The sequence below is a fragment of the Rosa chinensis genome, chromosome 6, assembly GCF_002994745.2.
Source record: "Rosa chinensis cultivar Old Blush chromosome 6, RchiOBHm-V2, whole genome shotgun sequence".
Classification (NCBI taxonomy): domain Eukaryota; kingdom Viridiplantae; phylum Streptophyta; class Magnoliopsida; order Rosales; family Rosaceae; genus Rosa; species Rosa chinensis.
The window spans coordinates 15,441,686-15,463,546 of NC_037093.1; the positions used below are offsets into that span (position 1 = coordinate 15,441,686).

The 21,861-nt window shown below is 38.0% G+C and overlaps 2 protein-coding genes, 1 long non-coding RNA gene and 1 pseudogene across 3 annotated transcripts; 2 read left to right on the plus strand and 2 right to left on the minus strand.

Moving 5' to 3' along the window:
* Window positions 1-893: 893 nt before the first annotated feature.
* On the plus strand, window positions 894-1,717 carry LOC121049801. The gene is made up of 2 exons (XM_040507983.1): window positions 894-1,129; window positions 1,412-1,717. The coding sequence occupies exons 1-2, from the start codon at window positions 897-899 to the stop codon at window positions 1,554-1,556; spliced, it is 378 nt and encodes a 125-aa protein (XP_040363917.1). The 5' UTR covers window positions 894-896; the 3' UTR covers window positions 1,557-1,717.
* A 5,746-nt stretch (window positions 1,718-7,463) lies between these two features.
* LOC112170897 lies at window positions 7,464-9,606 on the plus strand (annotated as a pseudogene).
* A 2,849-nt stretch (window positions 9,607-12,455) lies between these two features.
* Window positions 12,456-15,008, minus strand: LOC112170898. The gene is made up of 4 exons (XM_024308172.1): window positions 14,022-15,008; window positions 13,578-13,893; window positions 13,160-13,342; window positions 12,456-12,895 (listed from the first exon to the last, which is right to left on the minus strand). Exons 1-4 carry the CDS (start codon window positions 15,006-15,008, stop codon window positions 12,456-12,458), a joined length of 1,926 nt encoding a protein of 641 aa, XP_024163940.1.
* Window positions 15,009-16,893: 1,885 nt separating this feature from the next.
* On the minus strand, window positions 16,894-20,501 carry LOC112172762. The gene is made up of 3 exons (XR_002925345.2): window positions 20,046-20,501; window positions 18,596-18,888; window positions 16,894-17,156 (listed from the first exon to the last, which is right to left on the minus strand). It is a non-coding gene; the product is annotated as an uncharacterized LOC112172762 (long non-coding RNA).
* Between the last annotated feature and the right edge of the window lie 1,360 nt (window positions 20,502-21,861).

Here is a 21,861-nt window from a genome sequence, read left to right on the forward strand (position 1 = left end):
CTACCACAAGAGAAAATTTACTTGAGTTGCATGGTTGACTTTCTACTGGTCTTGACATCATCTTTTTGAATTGGTAGCTTAAATTTGCAGTTGGATGCTAAACAGGTTAAAACTTCACAGCATAGTCCTACCTTGTATAGCATTGCAGAAATACATATGAAGAATTTCAAGGTTCGAGCGACAAATACTTGTTTTACTTTGTGTTTGATGAAGATTTATGAAGGAAGCTGCATTAATGGATCTATCACGAAAACAAAAGAGAAGCAACTCAAAGCTATCGTAATTGACACTAGCTTGGGTAATGACTTGGATGATAAAGCAGGGAGACTAGCTAAGGTACTAACTGACATAAATCAAGCCTCTCAAGCTTGGCTATTTGCGTGGATAACCTTTTCACTTGCCACCTTTCTAATTCTTGGTGCACTGCTAATATCTGTCACACATGCAATGAGTACCATTGCTGCATCATTTGTTCAGCTCGATATTAAGGTTGACAGGTACATCAATGATCAATCTTTAACAAGTATTGCTAAGATCACTGGTATGAGCCATCGAATTCCACAGTACAATGTCACTTTTGGAAGTTGGAAGACATTTCAGGCTTGAGGTCAAGCCTGTTCTTTGAGCGGGTGGAAATGTTATGATTCTATCTTTTCACGTGGGATATCGTTGTTGTATTGGCTTATTTGGGCATTTTGTTACATGAGTCCACTACTTCTAGATGTTTTGTTTCAGCTTAAAATAGCCATTAGAACTTTCAACGGAACATTGAAAAATATTGAAGTTTAGTTTTCTTGTCTATTTCCTTTTAGCTTTCACTCATTTCCTTTCCTTTACGATGTCATTTCTGGGCTTGGATCCTAGGGATCCTAACATGGTAAAGCAAGCAGAGCGTGATGCAAGGCCTCCACCACCAAAAGCAGCAACTAGCCGCGCTTCTCTCTGTCGCTCTTCCCAAGGACGATTCCTCTCCCCCCTCTAAACCCCCCAACTCCGACGACGATGACTCCACTCGACTCGCCGCCCTCAACTCCCTCCACCGCGCCATTCTCTACCCTCCCAACTCCCTCCTCATCACTCACTCCGCCTCTTTCCTCGCCCAAGGCTTCTCTCAACTTCTCTCCGATAAGTAAACCCCTTCCCCTTCTTCAATTTTACTCTCTCTTAGGGTTTACTCTATATATCTTTCTTGCTTTAGTATCTGTTAAACCTAAATTAGTGATGCTGCTAGTGTTTTGGTTACGTTGTTGAAATTGGAAGTATGTAGCTTCATACTATGCCTCAATTTATATTTAGGGATCAGATTTTTAAATGGCTATGTTTTCGATTCGAATCATGCAAAAATCATGTATGTAATCTAGCCGAATTTTTTTTTTTTTTTAATGTTGTTTGTCTGGAAATTGAATTGTAGATGTTGTGGGGTGAGGCAAGAGGCTGCGGTGGCATTTGGTGCTCTTTGTACTGTGGTTTGCTCTTTGTGCTGTTTGTGCTTTTTGGAATGTCAATTTTACATTAACAGGTGTATGACTTATACAGAGCAAAAGGTATTCCGCTGAGAAAATAGAAAATGAGGATGGGGGAATGCTAGTTCTCTTGTAATGGGACACATTTATTTTTTCGACGAAGAGTAAATATTCTGCGTCATTACAATAAATTACAATAAATTCCTTGTATTTAGGAAGCTATGCACCGATGTGCACTCTATGTATCCTTAGCGTCTCTGAAGTAGTACCGAAGGAGGATATCCACTATCTCTACGTATTTGAATGTATAATGAGTAGGACTATATGTACGTACCACTTGTGGGTACTACCACTAACTTCTTGTCTGTCTATAAATGACAGCGGAAGGGTATGTAACGGCCTATTCTGGCTTGTGATGAATATATTATTTCGCCCCGTGGCCTTACTCAAAAAAAAAAAAAAAAAAAATTCTGCGTCAACTTTTAATCTATGAAGATACATAATTCCTCTCAAGTCGGTCTTGCCATACCTTATTTGTGTATATTTTGGTCTTTTTACTAGGTAAAACCCTTATATTTTGGTATTTTTGCTCTCAAGTCAGTCTTAAGACGAGTTGAGATGAAACTAGATGGTCGAGATATATCTGACAACAGGTAACTGCTTCTTCTGGAGATCTTATTATGTTAGATTGTTGGTAATAATTGATAATGACTGTGGACCTAGTGTGTATTCTCAGAGAAATTATTATCTCTGAACAAGTGGACTATCTACCTAAGCAAGCCACTAGTGTAGACAATCTTTGCAACATGTATGAAGGTTGGACACCATGGATTTGAACTTGCAAAGCTGCTGCCTTCTATGTGTATGAGGTGTATTAATTGATAATGGGGTTGGTTAATTAGTTTTTGCCTTACCAAATCAGAGAATTGATAATGGAGCCTCTTACACTGGGCAAGGCAATAATTGCTTCAGCAATCCCATCTCTTTTGGCTTCATATCTCCTGATCATTTACATGAGCAATGGTGATTATCTAGTAAGAAATTGGCTGTCAATGTCTTAATAGCTGCAGTTGTTGGTGATATCTGGTTCATTACACCTTACCCTTCCTACAATGGCCAGCTGTGTCTTTGGTGGACGATAACTTGAAATTTTTGAGGTGTTATCTCCCTCTAAATTGTGGTACCCTGGTTTAGGTTTTTGTTTGGTTAGGGGGTTGGGCTCGTATCGACTCATGTAAGTCACCCGTGGTGATGGTCCTGTAACCAAGGTTTCAAATTTCAGTTTCGGTTTCAATTTCGGTACTTCAAATTTAAGGAAATTTCGGAGAAAGTTTCGATTTCGGTGGAAATTTCGGTTAAAAATAAAGAAATCAAATTAATTGCATTTATAAAATGATATTTTTGAATGAAACTTTTACATAGACTAAACTAACCTATAATAAACCTATTTACAATGTAACATCTCTAAAATTATACATTTATAACAGAATTATGATATTTTATATGGACGAGTAATTAACTAGTACTGGAGTAGATTGCTAAACTAGTGTTTTTATCTATGTGTATTGATAATGTGTTGTATATTGATAATGTAAATATGATTTACTTTTTTTAATAATTAGAAAATTACAAGGGGGTGGGGCGGGGCACGTAAAACCAAAACCCCGTGAATGAAAATGAACAAGTACAACAAAAGGAATATAAAAGCTACTACGATGTGGTTCGATCTAGCTGGTTGAACTTTTTTCATTTAGTATTATATAATACTGCTCCCAAGTACATGAATTTTGGAAATGATTTTCGTACTTCATCACATGGTTATTGTATGTGTACGTGTTGTTCCCTTTCCACATGCAATCCATATATCGGATATTGTGGGAATTACCTAATATGATGTTACAGTGTATGAAGCATACAATATTTGAGACGAAGCAAAAAGGAAATCATGTTATGGTTGGAGCATTCAACTTTGTAGCAGATAAAAACAAAAAGATTTTTTGTTGTATTCAACTTGATTGCAAAAAAAAAAAAAAAAAAAAAAAAATCAAAATTTCATATTTTCTCTATAAAAGTATGAAGTAAAAATTCATTGTAGGTGACATAAAATTTTACAGAAATTTTAGAGAAATTTCGGACAAAATTTCGGTATGAATTTTTAAATATATATTGTGTGTGTAGATATTTCGGAAATTAAGAATTTAGTGGAAATGTACAGAAAATTTCGGGAAACTTCTGACGGAAATGATATAGCATATGAATTTCGTTTCAGTACTTCAAAATTACGGAAATTTCGACGGAAATTTCGGCAGTTTCGGAGAAATTTAAAACCTTGCCTGTAACGCTGTTGTCCATGTTGTGCAACCACAGGTTGCCTGTTTATTAATGGATTGTTTACTTCTCTCAAAAAAAAAAAAAAAAATTGTGGTACCCTGGGTGAGATTATGCATGTGGCATGAGAAGCAGTCTTGTATGGAAACTCGTGTTAGTTCGCATTTGGTGGTTGCTAAGCTGTCGTCCCTACTTTAAGCCCTATAAAGATACCATTGTGGCAGACTGGCAGGAGAATGCCATGTGAAGCACTATGAAGAAGATTTCGGATTTTAGCAGCAAGTTGGCCTGGTGTTACACAGGTGTTTGTCTGTGGTCAATTCTCAGTATCACGAGAAGCACTGCTACTCCCAACAAGAAGTCTGTACCACAAGTCTACTACCAATGTGAGTACATGATTACTTTTTGTCCTCTTCTACTATGCTTAATTGCATTTTCTGGCATTGCTCTTTAGCCAGGTTGTCCAGTTCTTTTGGCAATTACTGATCTGAGGATGTCTTCTTCATTTTGTAGGCACTCATCTCACTTTTGCATGGGTTGCATTTGGTTTAGAAGATCTTAGAGCAAGTTCATCGGTTGAGATTATTGGGTCAGATACTATTTACTACTTTTTGCCTTTCATTTCCACCATCTAGGTTATTGGGTCAGATACTGTTCACAAAATGTCACCGAATGTCAGTTTGCAGGTCATGAAATTGACCCAGAGTGACCTTTTGTGAACAGTATCTGACCCAGTGACCTAGATGGTGGAAATGAAAGGCAAAAAGCAGTAAATAGTATTGACTCAGTGACCTCAACGGGTGAACTTACCTCGCTTGCAGGAATATCAAAAGTATCGAACATCCACAATATAGGATATTCTTAATTTTGTCAACGGCATTTGTCGACCAGCTCTTCCTTTTCGGTCTAGGAATCTCTTTTATTGAGACTGGCCGGGAAGGTTCAACATCTTTTCCCTTTTTACTCTGGTATAATAAGTTAAGAATGTAGCTCTTATTAAAGATAGATCAATTGCTAAATAAGGTTCTTTGATAAACTAGCCAGATATTGGTATTCAGTCCTACTCTGTGAATCTGTGATATACCTTTTACATTTAAGTTAATGGAACAAAAAAAGATTTCAACTGCTCCTAATCTCCTATGCTACTTAATATAGACTTTCTATACTAGTGTATTTATCTTCTCCAATTTAGATTTACTGTTGTCCCTTATTTATCTACAGAAGTTCAAACTGCAAAATGAAAATAGACGAATATAAGAATTTTCGGTCCAATTTATTACAACTGATATTTTAGTCTCGTATGTCCTAGGTAAATTGGTAAATCCAATCGTTGGCCCAAAAAAACTCTTGATCTTATTATAAAGGAGTTTTTTTTATTATAACTATCTTGATAATTACTAATGCCCACTGTTTTCTATCCATTCATTCTAAAAAATGGTAATACCACTAGCTTGCTGTGGTTTCGGACTTTCATAACTTTGGATAAGAAACAAGAAACTAGACATATCACGAAACCGACCAATGTGCCGGCTTGTTTCTATTAAAGCCAACAGGTATTTCTTCTTCAAGTGTGCTTGTACTGTGTGCATGCTTCTTATATAATTATCGACCATACCTAATTCCTTTATCTTCAAAACAATCCAAGTCTCAGAACAATATCTCACTCTAATTTCAGAAACAGAAGTACTTGAAGTTGAAGATTTCTCTATCTCTGATCACACTAATTGAGGATTTCAAGTCATGTCTGCGCTGGTGGATATATGGAGTAATGAGACCAAGGAGCAAAGCCAGAAGGGTTAAACCCTTTCGTCGAATGCCTCGGCCTCATCAAGCACTGATGTTGGGGTTAACCAAGCGAAAGGAAGTATGAGCTCGTCAACCTTACCAGCTCCTGTAACCTGTTTTTGGCCGAGTCTTGTTTGTCAACTCGCTTTTGATATGCTATTCGTCTGAAGTCTCAGTTTCCATACTTGTGGAGTGGTTTTGCCCTTGAACATGTGTAGTTTTGTCATTTTTCTTTTTCCTTTTTTTCTTTTTGCTTCTTATCTTTCTCTTTGCTTAACTTTCAAATCAATAACAGTGCTAAGGTTGTAACAATGAAAGTACGTATATACGGTAAGTTTAAGACCCATTAAACGTCTGAGTGTGATATTGTCGAATTATTGACTTGGGCAAACCAGTCTGAGATCTAAACCACGTAATTAAGCCAACATTATCACAGAATCTAACAAACCAATTAAGCTAGCTAATTACTGATATTATACAACTTCACTTAATAAAAAAACAAGTGTTAAGATAAATCAACAATCGACTATAACAAAAGTAAGGCAGAGATTTCCCTTGGCAGACCCTTTTGTTTGAGATAGGGATCTAAGGCCATCTCCAACCTAAAGGGCTATTTTTAGCCCTAGGGCTAAAGTTTTGCCCTAAATTCTGTACTATTCATTGATCTGACATCAACCGTCTCCAACCCGTCAAGGCTAAATTATAACCCTAAAATATATTTTAACATTTTGGATTGGTTATATATATATATATATATGCTTATTTTTTAAAATCAATTGACTTATAGTAATTGAAAGAATTTTTATGATAAAATTTTTTTTTTTGTTGTATTTTTATGATAAAAAATTATATATATATATATAAACCAACGGCTATAAAAAAAATTAAAATTAAAATCACATTACCAACGGCTATAAAAAAAATTTTAAAAAAAAAAACCCTAACCAACGGCTACTTTTAAAAAATAAAAAATATTAACTAACGGCTAGCTGACGTCAGCAACTAGCTGTTACTGACGTTATGCTGCTGTCATCCTCCACTACCCGAGTGGGCCAGCTTTAATCTGATGATTCTGATCCAGTTTTTTGAAGGGCCAAAGGGCTCCTCCAAGGGCTAAAAATTCCCCTTTAACCTCACCTTTGACCCTAAAAAATGACACTTTACCCCTTAGCATCATGGGTTGGAAAACACATGAGCTATTTTTTTGGCCCTTTGGCACTTTAAACACGGAGAAGGCCTAATAATCCATGAGAAAGGGCAAAAAAGTTTACAGCCATGTTTGACTAACAAATGTGCTAAAGATCATCTGAACGCTCATGTGTATTCACGCTCGTTGTCCTTTGGGGTCTAGAGTTGTCAATCACGTTGGTGTCTATCTCCCACTATGTCAATGACCACTCCGTGACACTTCCAACTCGATTACTTTCGCCGAAGGAGTCAGGAAACTGCTTTGCACATGGCCAAACCGAGAGGCCTAATATATATAACAAGAGATACAGTCCTTGACTTGACGGTAACAATACCATCCCAAATTATTTCAATTCAGCCTCCTCACCCATCCTCCTGCAACCAAAGCACATGCCCTGAAGGCCACTATCCCAGATTTTGAAGATATCACCATCTTTTGGGGTCTAAAGCCGTCAATCACGTTGGTGTCAGTCTCCCACTCTTGTCGTCTTCTTTTTTTGACGTGTCCCACTTTTGTTGTCCATCTCCCACTTATGTTGTAGTGCTATTTCTAATGACCCACTCCGTGACTCCCAACTCGATTAGTTTAGCCGAAGGTGCTAGGAAACTGCTTTTCACGTTGCCAAACTAAGAGGCCTAGCTAATATTATTAATATATATCAAAGAGAGTCCTCGACATAACAATACCATCTCAAATTATTTCAGTTCGGCCTCCTCACTCATCTTCCTACGTGGCTACGTACAATCAAACAAGATGGAACCGAGCAAATCTCAATCCAGAGCCTCTTCCTCTTCTTCTTCTTCCAACCATTCATGCACATATGATGTCTTTCTGAGCTTCCGAGGTGCGGATACGCGCAACAATTTCACAGGCCATTTGCACAGTAATTTGGTTAACAAGGGATTTGAGACCTTCATAGATGATGGGCTTCTGAAAGGAGAAGATATATCACAAGAGCTTCTCGAAGCAATTGAGAGGTCAAAGATTTCCATAGTTGTATTTTTTGCAAACTATGCATCTTCAAAGTGGTGCTTGGATGAACTTGTCAAGATCATTCAATGTAAAGAATCCAACACCAAATTGTTTACCCAATTTTCTACAAGATAGATCCGTCGAAGATACGATACCAGAAGGACCAAGTTGGTGAGGCAATTGCTCGCCTTAGCAAACACGAGGAGAACTTAAAGAAGGTGGAGAATTGGAAGGCAGCTCTTAGAAAAGCAGCAACTTTGTCTGGGTGGCCCATCTCGGAAGGAGGGTACGTATGTTCAATCTCAAACATCTCAACTTTATAATGCAGATTTTAACATTCAACCATTAACAGATAGTTAACTTAGTTAACAGAGCACATAATGTTTAATCTTACCCGTGCATCAATAGTTTCACTAACTAATGGACTACAATTAGAGTATAATCTTGAATATGATTTAGTTTGTCATTGATTCGTCCCCTAAAAAACTAAACATATAGGATGGTTTAAGCTAATTATTTCATATCCATGAGTTTACATTTGCAGGCATGAAGCGAATGTCATTGATGAAATTGTTAAAGAGATATCATCAACCAAAATAATGAAATGCACACCTCTAAATGTGGCAACATATCCTATTGGAATTAAATCTCGTTTAGAAGACATGCTTAAGTACTTAAATGTAGGGCAAGACAATCCTCACATGGTAGGGATATGGGGGATTGGCGGAATAGGAAAGTCAACACTTGCAAAAGCTGTTTACAATTCAATTAGCAATAAGTTTGAACGCAGCTGTTTCTTGAGGATTGTTACAGAAGCATCATTTTCAGGTGAAGGTCTTGTCCAGCTACAAAACGATTTTCTTTCTAATACAGTGAAGAATCCAACTAAGGTGACCAATGTTGATGAAGGAATCACTGTGCTAAAGCAAAAACTAAGCAAGACAAGGGTTATCTTAGTCCTTGATAATGTGAACCACTTGGATTAGTTAAGAGCACTTGCTGGAGGGTGTGATTGGTTTGGTCCAAATAGTAGAATTATTGTAACAACAAGAGATACAAATTTGCTAAATGCTCATGGAGTCAATGTCGATTCAATATATGAGGTCAAGGAATTAAATCATCAAGATGCTTCAAAGCTCTTCAATTTAAATGCCTTCAGAAGAGAAATATGTCTAGATGACTTCTTTGAACTTGCAACCAAGGTAATACATTATGCTAAAGGGATTCCATTAGTTTTGGAAGTTTTGGGGTCAGATCTATGTAGTAAAAAGAATAAGGATGAGTGGAAAGCTACAGTAGAGTATTACAGCAGATATCCTAACCAACAGATTCAACAAACTCTCAAAAGAAGTTACGAGGCATTGGAGGATCCAATAAAACAAGTTTTTCTTCATATTGCATGTTTCTTTAAAGGTGATAGAGAAAGCTATGTGATTGATGTACTACAAAGCTGTGACTTGAATCCTAACTATGCTCTCAGAGTCCTCCTAGAAAAGGCCTTAATAAAAATTGGGAAAAACAATGGAATTGGGAACAATGAGATTTGGATGCATGATCTTCTAGAAGACATGGGAAAAGAAATTGTTCGGCAAGAGTCCCCTGATGAGATAGGTCAACGCAGTAGACTGTGGTTTTATGAGGATGTTTGCGAGGTCCTTGAGGAAAACACAGTAAGTGATATTTAAAATTGGAAATTGATTTTTGGCCTGAATCCCAAATGTCATGTCATGTTAGCTACACATATAATCTATTTGCCAAATCATGCCATGTAATTCTTGAGAAAAATACAATCTTATCATTCCAAATTTAATGGCTCTAAATTATTTTGGTTTTCTTCTAAAAAAAAAAAATTTTTGGTTCTTCTTTCTTTTCATTATACTCATGCTTAGATTTAATCATTTAAATAACAATTTTGTTTCTTCAATCAAGAATAGAAAACATTTCATGTAATTCAGTCAATAGATTTGTACATACATTCGATCAATAGATTTGCATAATACATGTATATGAATTTGAATTTTGTTGAATTCCTGCAAATTTTGAAAATATAATGTGAAAAAATACATATTCATATGATTGTATATATTCTTTTGCTCATTTTTTTCTCTCTATCTATAGCTGGGGTTTAAACGTTATATTTGAGTTTATTATTTTTTTTTCCTTATCATTAGATTGTAGATGAAAATTAATGGCTGCTACTAACATGAAATATTTTCTTAATTACCTCTTAATTTGGACATATGTATTTTCCAAATTCAATTTATTAATGTTATTTTTTGGATGAAATTAATCAATATTTGGAAACAAAAATTAATGCCTATTTCTCGACACTAATTCAATATATTAATGCTATTCGGAAATATATTCGGAAATAAGAAAAATTATAGGAAAGAGTTTAATTAAATGAAAAAAAATATTGGTCAAAGAATCTGTAAACATATCCCTTAAATTAATACATAATCAATAGCTGATATTTTTGTTTCGACACCTAATTAAATTCATTAATATCATTGATTCACCCCCTAACATCTAAAAGCAAATACAAAAGGATAAAGTTATTGTTGCAATAGTTTGATGTGACAAGATATATTATGTGAAATTAAAAATAAGATTTCCATTTGTTTATATGGCATGACACATAGGATTTGAGACCGCCTATCATTGCCCTTTAAAATTATTTAACTTTATGATATTTAATACATCCTAGCTTATAAAATCTTAAATTAAATCTATACTATTATTAAGAGAAGAGGCTTTGTTAGCCAAAACTAAAAAATTTGACAGAAATGACCCTGAAATATTAAAAAACTTTGAGAATTAATTAAATCACAAGGGCAATTATGACAATTACAAATTATATTTTTATTAAAAAAATAAACAAAAAAAATCTCACAACCCCACTTTTGTCTCCCACTAACTTCTCTCTACAATAACTGTTTTAATCCATTATCTTTTTTTCTTTCTTAAAAAAAAAAATATAATAAAAAATACTTGCACATGCATAGCATGTGTGGAGCAAGACTAGTATTTTTTTTTTTTTTTGAAACGGGGTTTGGAACCCAGCCTAGCTGGGAGGCTCATCCCCACAATATTATTAATAGTCAAACTAGGATACAACGGGGAGGACGTTAGGCCTAAGCCCCGTGAAATACAACATTGATCCTCGTAGAGAACGTCCCGAATGATAACAGGACTCTCATCTAGCCAAAGTTCATCTAAACAAGCAGTACTAGCAAGGTGTGCCAATCTATTGGCCACACCATTTGTTTCCCTATACACATGACAGAATTGGAAGAAAAGCTACTAACATACCTTCTGCAATCTTCCAAGATCCGGCCAATATCAGAAAGAATGACATCTCCCCAAGTCAGGGCATACACAAGAGTAGAACAATCACTTTCAACTTCAACCTCCAACCAGCCTTGATGTATTGCAAGCAACAAACCTGCTCTCAAGGCTTCAGCTTCCATGTGTAAAGCCAAAGACGCAGAGGGGACATGACGCGCAAGAGATGCCACACAGGTTCCCTGTTCGTCACGCCCCACAACCCCCACACCACCCTTCTGTGCTTCAGCTATGTAGGCACCATCAATATTTATCTTCAGACGTCCTGGAGGTGGACACTGCCAATGCGACACAGGTCTCGGTTTTTTTCTACACAAGGTGGGCATGGCCTGTTTGTATTCTTCAAGGAATCTACATGCTCCTTCAATCATATGTAATGGATTATAAACCCCACCATTCCAAATAATATTGTTCCTTTCTGACCAAATCACCCAGAGAAAGACAAGAAAGAGTTCCACATCATGACCCACAAGCTGAGTAACCATTGTTCTCACCCATTCACTTAGGGGCCATGACGCAAAATCAGCAGGGTTGATTTTGAGAGGGCAATGAGACCAGAACAAGTTGACCGCAGTACAGTCCATGAATAAATGCTTACCATCCTCAACTTTTTCAGAGCAGAATACACACTCCAAATCTGGGAGCTGAACCTTATTAGACAAGGCAGCTCGTGTGGGTAATATTCCCTTAACCAGACGCCAAGTATGCATAAGAACCTTTGGAGGAACTCTAATCTTCCACAGTTGTTTCCAAAATACATCAGTTTCACCTTCAAGACTCTTAGAGGTGGATGCTCGATTAACCATTCCAGTTGTTATTCTAGCAACATGGTATCCTGACTTGGCATTATAAACACCCAATTTGTCAAAGTACCACCTAAGCTTGTCTTCCCCACTAGTTAAGCTCAAAGGGATTCTAGTAATTAGGTCTGCCTCAAAATCAGTAAAAAGAACCTTAACCACATCCTTCATCCAATCCCCACAGTCATCATCAATGAGAGCAGCAACCTTTAAGTGTTCCGTACCCACCACCATAGGAGAAAAAGGTCTAAAGCTGTAGGGGAGAGGTAACCAAGGATCAGACCATATGGAAATTTTTTTACCATCACCCACCTGGTAACGCAGGCCTTTAAGAAGTAGCTCTCTGCCAAAGATAATACTCCTCCAAGTATAGGAAGCTCCACCAATAAGAGGTGCATGTAAAAAATCAGAGTTAGGGTAGTAACGGGCCTTCAAGAGCTGAGTGAGCAAAGATTTCGGTCTACTCAAGAGCCTCCATCCTTGTTTGGCATGGAGAGCTTGATTAAACAATGACATATCTCGAAAGCCCAACCCTCCCTCTGATTTTGGAGCACACAACTTGTCCCAAGCGAGCTAGTGAATCTTTCGCTCAGAATCAGTATCACCCCACCAAAATCGGGCCATCAATCGATGCATTTCACCACAAAGATGTTTTGGGAGTTCAAAAAAACTCATCACATATGTTGGGATTGATTGGACCACTGCTTTAAGCAACACTTCTTTACCAGCAGTACTCAGAAGCTTATCTTTCCAGCCTTGAGTTTTCTTTCGAACTTTCTCCTGTAGGAACCCAAAGGCCTCCTCTTTTGAATAACTGATCTCGATTGGCAAGCCAAGATACTTATCATGTTTGTCAACCCTTGATACACCTAAGATCGCAGCCAGACAATCTTGTTTATCACGTGGAACATTACGGCTGAATGATACATCACTTTTGAGATAGTTAATCTGTTGGCCCGATAACTTTTCAAATTGCTGGAAAATATCCTTCAAAACCAGACACTCCTGCCAGTCTGCCTTAAAGAAAATGAAGGAATCATCAGCAAAAAACAAATGGCTAATAGAAGGCGCACCTATACATATTTTGACACCATGCAGGAGTTCTCTCTCCTCAGCTTGCACAATAAGTTTAGATAGGAATTCTGCACACAGTAGGAATAGGTATGGTGAGATGGCATCCCCCTGCCGTAGCCCTTGTGAAGGTTTAAGATTTCCACAAGGCTCTCAATTGACTAGAAAAGAGTAGGAGACAGTGCTAACACAATTCATAATCCAACCTGTCCAAGTAGAGCAGAAACCCAAATGCTCCATCACCCTCTCCAAGAATGGCCATTCCACTCTGTCATAGGCTTTGCTCATGTCAAGCTTGAGTGCACCATAACCCACATGACCTCGACGACGCCTCTTCAAAAAATGAGAGATTTCAAAGGCTAAAAGAGAATTATCAGATATCAATCTCCCTGGAACAAAAGCACTTTGAAAAGGTGAAACTAACTCATCCAGCAGGGGCTTAAGGCAGTTTGCTAGAACCTTTGACCCAATCTTGTACAACACATTTCAAAGACTAATGGGTCTGAGTTGACTCATAGTCTCTGGAGTTTTAACTTTCGGCACCAGGGTCACAAGCGTCCCATTTATTTGTTCAAGCAAGTCAGCAACCAATAAAGCACCGTACTGCCTCCACAACATCATTACCTACAACGCCCCAGAACTGTTGGTAGAAAGAAGGTGAAAATCCGTCTGGGCCCGAAGCCTTCAATGGATGCATTTGTTTCAATGCCTTCCGAACTTCTTCTCCTGAAATTTCCTTGGTGAGTTGAGCATTGATCTCATAAGTAATCACCGGATTGATGAAGTTGAATTCGCTGTCAGTGAAAGTAGGAGTAGTTGAGGTGAAAAGACCATTGAAATATGACGTCACAATGTCTTGCAACTCATGATCTTCATTACACCAAACACCATCGTCATTGTAGAGTCCCTTGATTAGATTCTTCTTCTTTCTATTCGTTGTCTGCTGATGGAAAAAATTCGTATTAAGATCTCCATCTGTCAACCAAAGGACTCGTGAACGTTGTTGCCAAAACACCTCTTCACGGTGGAGAAGTTCCTTCAATTTAGACTCCAAAAAAATCGACTAACATCAGGAGACGCCGAAAAGGAAGAGTCATAAAAGACAACCAACTTTGACCGAGTCATCTCAATCTCTTTCTTTAGACTTCCAAACTTAGTGTGACTCCAACTCAACAACAATTCACGTGTATTATTAATTCTGTTAGAAACAGTAGACAAGGGGCATGTTCCAGTCCCACTAAACCAACCTGCTTCCACCACTTGCTTGCACTCTTTGTCTCGCAACCAAAAATCTTCAAAAATTCTACGCTTACGTCGAGTGTGTCGCTTTCTGATCTCAAGTAGTATAGGGAGGTGGTCAGAAGTAGTGGGTGGTAGGTTAGTGACCCTAGAAAGAGGAAACAGTCTCGTCCAACTACGAGTAGAAACAAATCTGTCAAGCCGGAGTTTGAACTCTTCCCCATTCTGGATTCCCAGCCAAGTAAACTTTGGACCCACGTAATGCATGTCAACAAGATCACAAGACTGGAGAGCATCATGAAAACCATCCATTTGAGACTGACTACGTCTTGCCCCCCCTTCTTTTTCCGATATTGAAGTTATTTCATTCAAATCCCCTCCAAGAACCCAAAGGACATCCCCCATTTGGCCAAGTCGTCGGAGGAGTGACCATGTGAGGTGCCTATTCTCTGCCTTAGCCTGGCCGTACACACCCGTAAATCTCCAGACAACTTGTCCCTTATCATCTTTGACATTCACATCAATATGGCATTTGGAGTAGGACTTGAGCGAAATGTTAACATCGTCAGTCCACAGCAAACTAACACCTCCCGAACTGCTAACACCTTTGCCATTCTTCTTATGAACAAACTGACAATCAACAGAAAAAACATGAGGCCACCCAATCTTCTTGCGAATAGACACCATTTCAGCAGCTGTACGTTTAGTTTCAGAAAGAAAAAGAATTGTGGGATGAATAAGGGACACCAACCCTTTAAGCCCTTTCACTGTCCAAGGGTTCCCAATCCCTTGGCAGTTCCAGCATAGCAGGTTCATTTCACGTGATGGGTCGAATCCGGACCCATCACGGAAGAACGTTTAGTGGCACGTCCATAGCCTTGCAAAGGTGGACGAAGCACAGCCCCGCGCCGGATTGCTCGATTCCACAGAGGTCAAAGGAACATTTGGATTAACATTTTCATGGACTACAGGCCCATGTGCAAAGGGAAGCTGAGTAAGCCGTTTTCCTTTTGAACTCCCAGAACTTCTTTTTTTTATAAACTGCTAATTCTGTTCTCGTAACTGCCAGATCAGTTGGAGACCGCAATCCCAAAATTGACGTGTCAGAGTCTCCTTCATCCAACTGTGGTGTGACGATAACCGTTCCACAAATGTTGGAAACCAACTGTTCCGGAGCATAACCGCAGGCTTTCCCCCGGTCTGCGTCAACTGTCGTAAGCAAACCGAACTGGAGGTCACAATCCTCCTCGACAATGACATCATCAATTCTATCCTCCATCAACTCTTCCACACCCCGCTGCTTTCCGCCGTCGTCAGGACAGTCTAAGCAACTCCTTTTACGGCCACCATGGACCTTGAATTCATCATCAGTAAAAGGGAGATCCACTTCCATACTGCCAACTAGGGATGGGCACGGTCCCAGATCGGCACCATATTTACAGGGACCGGGACCGAGCCCGAAGTTTCCGGGTCGGTCTCAAATCAAGTTTTCCGGTGGTCGGGACCTGGGAGAGCCCGGACCGAAGTTTCCGGGCCAGGTTTCTCGGGTTTTCGGGCCTTTTGCATCATCTTGAGATTTGGTTTATGATCTGGTTTTACTTCTCACAAATTGAAGATCAACACAAGATATTGAAGAAAATAGAAGATCAACACAAGATATTGAAGAAAATTGCAATCAAAATCGAAATATACAAGCCTTCAAGCTCATGATTCTCTTGGTCCTCTCCCCAACATGGCATGGATCTGGTTCAGATCTGGAAACTGAACCGAAACTGACCCCTCTCTGCAACTCTGTTTACATCAACACAGCTAGAAGAAAGGGAAGAGAAAAGAATAAGAGATGAGGAGAAGAAGAAGAAGAAGAGGAGAATGTGCGGCAGTGAAAAGAAGACAAGAGGAGGAGAAAAGAAATGAGAGAATAAGAGAGGAGATGAGAGAAGAAGAACTGAAGAAGAAAAAGAAAAGTAGGAGAAAAGAAGAGAGGGAACGTGCGGCAGTGAAAAGAGGAAGATAAAGTAGGGTATAAGTAGCCTAAATATTATATAGTTAATAGAAATGGTCAGTAAACGAGCCTTCGGGCTTTTTTTTTTTTGATTTCTTGGGCTCGGTTTTGGACCGTTTATATTGCTTTCAAGCCGGGCCTTGCAAAACTATGAAATTATTTTTTAGAGCCCGGACCGTTTGGGCCGGTCCCGGGCCGGTTCCGGGCCAATATTCGGATTTTCGGGCTAAATGCCCAGCCCTACAATCTTTCATATCATTCATTGCCAGGTCTTTTTTGCATTACGTCGAAAGAAATTAGAACTCCTGCTCTACTTCAAATCTAAGCTAATGAAGGACAAATGTTCTAACCGTCTCATCACCAACAAAAAATGTGAGTTAAGTTTAGACAATCATGAGACAAGTTATATTTACTTTATTGATGACCGTATCACAGAAGTAAATCAACCTGACGTGAATGATTCACTCTTTCATATTTTTACTTTACTTTAGCATTATTCATATTCAAGAGATGTATTGGAAGTCAGATATCCATATACAAACCTTTTAATTTACACTTCAGGGGTCACCACTACTCTTTCCACCAGTGTTCTCATTCAGGATTTCTATTGACTGCAAATCCACAATGATGAATAGATAAGGAAAGATAACTAGTCCCTTGCAATTCCATCTTACATTGAGATCTAAAAGCATTTGCAGATAGTGACTAAAGTGATACCTTTCTTATATTGGCATCACATTACGTACATGTATTCAGTAAATATATGTCAATCAATAAGGTTAAGCTAGGTTAAGCTCAATAATTATTATAAGAATACCGTCCATGTATCTCAAATCTATTCCTTTTCATGTTGAATACAAAATTTCCCACTCCTAACTTGCACACTTAATATTGAGTAAAAATCTAACAAAACTTGGGAAGAATCCTTCCACCACTTGGCCACCTCCTCCATACAAGGCCATCTGCAATACAAAAAGCTTTCACAGAATCAGTAGAGTGCTTGGTATGTATACCAAAATTTGAACTTGCATGAAATCCAAGGGGTAGTGCACCCATGACCTAAGTTATAAGTTCCACTCTAGAATAATGACTTCCAGTTTAGTTTTTTTTTGTTTTTCCCCTACATAAGCTTAAATTTTCCGATCAAACTCAATGCTGCAGCACAACTTAAAAGGAAAAAGAAAAAAGTAATGGCTACTTGGGTGCTAATATAATAATTTACAAGTTATAATAACTTTTACCCAAACAACATTCTAAATCTTTAGGTGAAGGATTTAGGGAAATAAAACACTGTAATGAAAGAATGCCCAAAGTATCCCTCCCTGGCGTGCAAATTATGTCTAGCAAATATATTTGTCAAAAATGAGTTGGGGTTAAACTGCTCAAAATCAATGAATTCTCTTTTCAATAAGTAGAGCTAAAGTCCAAAGATGAAAGAAGAGAGAAAACTATAAAGAAATCAATCAAGGCTTGGTGCCGTGCCCAACCAGGTCAGCAAACAGAACATCCTAAACTTGGGAGGGGCGAAAAACAAGGTAAAGCCTAGTTCAAGTGAGAGATCCATCCATGTGGCGACGGCTGATGGGCGTAAGAACGATTACAAGACTCAACTCTTCCTATGAGAGTTTTACACTGAAAATCTCCAGTACTAAACTGCAACGAGAGGGCTAGCTTTAAATCAGTTTCAACCATGATTTTGGAGCATCCTCCTTCACAGTCCTCCCAAGACAATTTCAACTCCAAGTATACAGTCCAGGGCTTAGCAAATACCCAGGGTAGCAGCACGTGCCCCAATCAGCCCTCACAAACTAATTACCACACCATCCTAACCATATTTGAAAGTGCCAATACTAAAGGCATCATTCTCACTAAAAAGTTACACTTTCTAAAATGGTATATTGAAGTTCCGGTTCAACAGTGAATAGACCAAGACAATTCTGAAAAATAAAAACATAAAAAGCAAATTCAAATTGCTTATCAATTCAACTGTTAAACGCTATATCCAGAAAAAGCACTAATTTCATTACAAGGACAACTTCACTTCCCCAAAGTTCCAATCACACATTCCATAAAAGAAGAAACAAAAGAGGAGCTTCTAAGGTATATCCTTATAGCTTATCGGCCCATGTAAGCTGAAAAGAAAACTCATCAAAACAACACCAAATCATCATATTCTGCCCATTCATCCCAGTAAACACGAATTAAGCAATAAACTAAACTGCCTTACTATAATCACCAAATTCATTCTTTACACACCCATTTAAGCTCAAAACCAATAGTGATGTCAAACTATAACACAAAATTAGCAAAGAATCCATTGTTTATTTGATGAACTGAGTTAACAACAGTAAATATAATACAGTACTGGTAAAACTGAGTGTGTTAATAAATAAAATTTAACCTGAAATCCTAAGCGACGGTGAGGGATTGTTGCTTGGAGGGCTCGAAGGGTTTGGTGGGTTTCTTATCCATGAAATCTTCGATGTTGTAAACGACGGTGATGTAGAGAGTACAACTAGGGCACCGAGCGATCTCTTCCCCCAATTTCAGGTCTTCCTTGGTGATCTGGAACAAGTCTCCGCATGGGCATGGGTATGTGTACGCCTGGAGCTCGTCGTTCCACACCATATCTTCGATCTCCACGTCGTCGTACGACATCGTTTAGCTTCGGTGAGACGGGGAGAGTGTAAAGACCTGGCCCAAAATTTGACGAAAGCATTGTTACAGGCTGAATTTAAAATTTAAATACAGATTAAAAGAAAATGAAAATTCACTATAAATAAAAAGGTAAAGAAAAAGTTCACAGCAGAACCAATTTAGCAAATAAATCCCAAAAGAATTCTATTAACCAACAATCATAAAATCGAAAACAAAAGCGAAACAGTTTATAACCATACCGAAAATAAAACAAAGGATTTAAACACAGCAAAGCATTTGATACACATTGTAACAAAAAGTACCCAAACCAATATCAGCATGATCAGTGAGTTCACATGATAACAGATACCCAACATTATCAATTACAATACCAAATTCGAAAGTAACAACAGTAAGGAAGTTGACATAAAGAAAATAGAATTTAGCACATTAGCAGTTTTACCAAATTTGAATGGATGCAAACATAAGACCCAAGAAATGCCAAACCACATTTGCTATCAAATGATAGAAAAATCATCCTAGGTTCTATCCACAATGACATCAAAAATTCACATGAAGTATATAATACATTAATACATAAACCTAACAAGTACAACTATTGTACTTGGCGAAACACAATGAAGATGGTAATGCAAACCTTTTTTAGGCTAATGTCGGCTAGAGAACAGGGTAGTGCAACTAATTGCATTAAGATATGCGCCCAACCGCATATACAACGCAGAGAGACAGGTATGAACTTTGCAACTAAAGTAAAAATATGAATAAGCATCACGACATCTAGAAAGTGGTCTTCCAAAAAAACTGAACCAAATTGAGAGGTAGCAAATCACATAATTAAATTCAATGTCTAGATCTGACAATGAAGAGTCAACAAAGAAGTATTATGGAAAGAAATCCACCTACAGAAACAGAAAAGAAAACATTCAATAAAATCAAGTTGGTTTAAGAAATCAAGGTATAATTGCTTAAAAGAAAAGCCACTCATACAGTAGAGAATAACAGATGAAAACCAAACCACTACAAGCACAGAAACCACATCGTTGTTCATATACTCAATCATCACAAATGAAATACTAAGGAAACTAAATACTTGACAGATTATCGTTTCTCAAGACCATGATTTCAATTCAAAGCATAAACCAAAAGAGCAATATTGAAATCAAGTAAAATTGTAAAGTAAAGAAGTAACCCACGGTAAGGCAAGGCAATCAAAGACAGTAAACAACCCAAAACAAAGCCCTCCACTTTCTCCCCTTTTGCCTTTCTACAAATCTGATCAACAGCAGAAAACCAAACTCCCGATTGTTCGTCTTCGCTTCTGAAAATCAATCTAAACCCTCAAATCCAGAAATACCCAATTCGCAGCCTTTTTGACAAAAACCCAAAATCAGCTCTCTCGTTCTTGCTCTGATTCTTCTTTCTCGGTTTTTTTTTTCCTCCTTTTCTTTTCCTGTCTTTTCCTAAACCTACGGGATATCACAGGGAGCTTGGACTGGGTTAACCCTAATTTGGAAATTTAAAACCCACGAATCGAAATTTTTGAATAACCTCTCTCAATATAGCTGGAGTTTTGGACTTTTGCGGAAAACAATATGATGAGTATTTATAAATAATTTTTTTTTTTTTAAATTAAATCCGGCATATCGAGCCATCTAGACTAAACAGAGACTAAGCGTCTGCTCGAGAAGGATTTTTAAAATATTGCCTCGTGGACGTTGGTGACGGAGATTTATCTCCTCGCCGTGTTTGAAAATTGTTGGACTCAGTAATGTCTTGGAAAGGGTCTTGATCGAAGCAATAGTCATAGCGTGTGATATGTGGGCTAGGGGTTGTCCAAACGGATTTGGCACACACATCTTTCAAAGCTAATTTCTTCAATTTCAGATCATGTCATGGCCAGAGTCGTGAGCTCACAAGTGTTGATTTTTAACGACACAATCACATGATAATTATCTTTGAAAAAATAAGGAGTATAATTGATACTCATTCTTTACGACAGACTCCCTCAGTGTATATGTGTATTGGAAAAGATTCGAGATGAGGTCACAAATACATGCAGCTAAAGAGGCTGAACATGTAGTGGCACGAGTCGTGTTTTTAAATATCGGTATCTTTGTATATATCGGTACTTTGAAAAAGGGAGATATCGGGGATACAGGGTAACAAAATGTCGTTTTTGAAAAAAGTCAATTTATTAGAAATTTAGAACTACATATAAATACATATGAATGTCAACTTCATCTACATCCAAAAAGAGACTCTAGGCGGTTGAAAAGCCGCTCGCTGGTCTACGAAAATGCAATAATTAGAGCAAGACATATGACCCATATAGTGCGAATTGTAGTGATGAACATGATAGTTATAGATCTCTTTAGAGTTGCCGACTGTTTCCCCTATAAGGGGATAATAAGGATGAACCCAACTGCATGACTGCTCATATACTTCTCCATATTGATTATATCCATAAGCATCATAACCAAATTGATTGCTGCCTTCATGAGATTCATTTGAGATCTCACTGCGCTCTGTGCCTAAACTGATAGAGTCAAAACTTAAGGCAATTGAAGAAACATCAGATGGGGTACTTTGATCATCAGTTGCACCTCTAGTCCTCCTCCCATATCGGGTCTTCTCTTGAGCACCATGACCAGCTGTTCTCACTCCGTGGTCTTCATCTTGGGTGGTATGATCAAAATTACCTTCACAGGTAAATTGGAATCCTTCATCCACAGAAGATTGTCCATAGTCATATCTTTCACCTCCACCACCTGTTCCGCTTTCACCCTCTCCACTATCATCAGAACTATCTGGAGTTGCTGTACCACCCCACGCATTATCACTATCTGAATTATCTTCTGGGTTTTTAACAACTTCTTCAGATAAGACTCTCTCTACGTTGATTCCAACATTAGTTGCAGTTTCTATAACTTGTGGAAGAGGTCTTCCAGCTTCATCATTGAGGTGTGCAGGCATAATCCAATCATGAAGTGGATCAATGCCATTATCAAG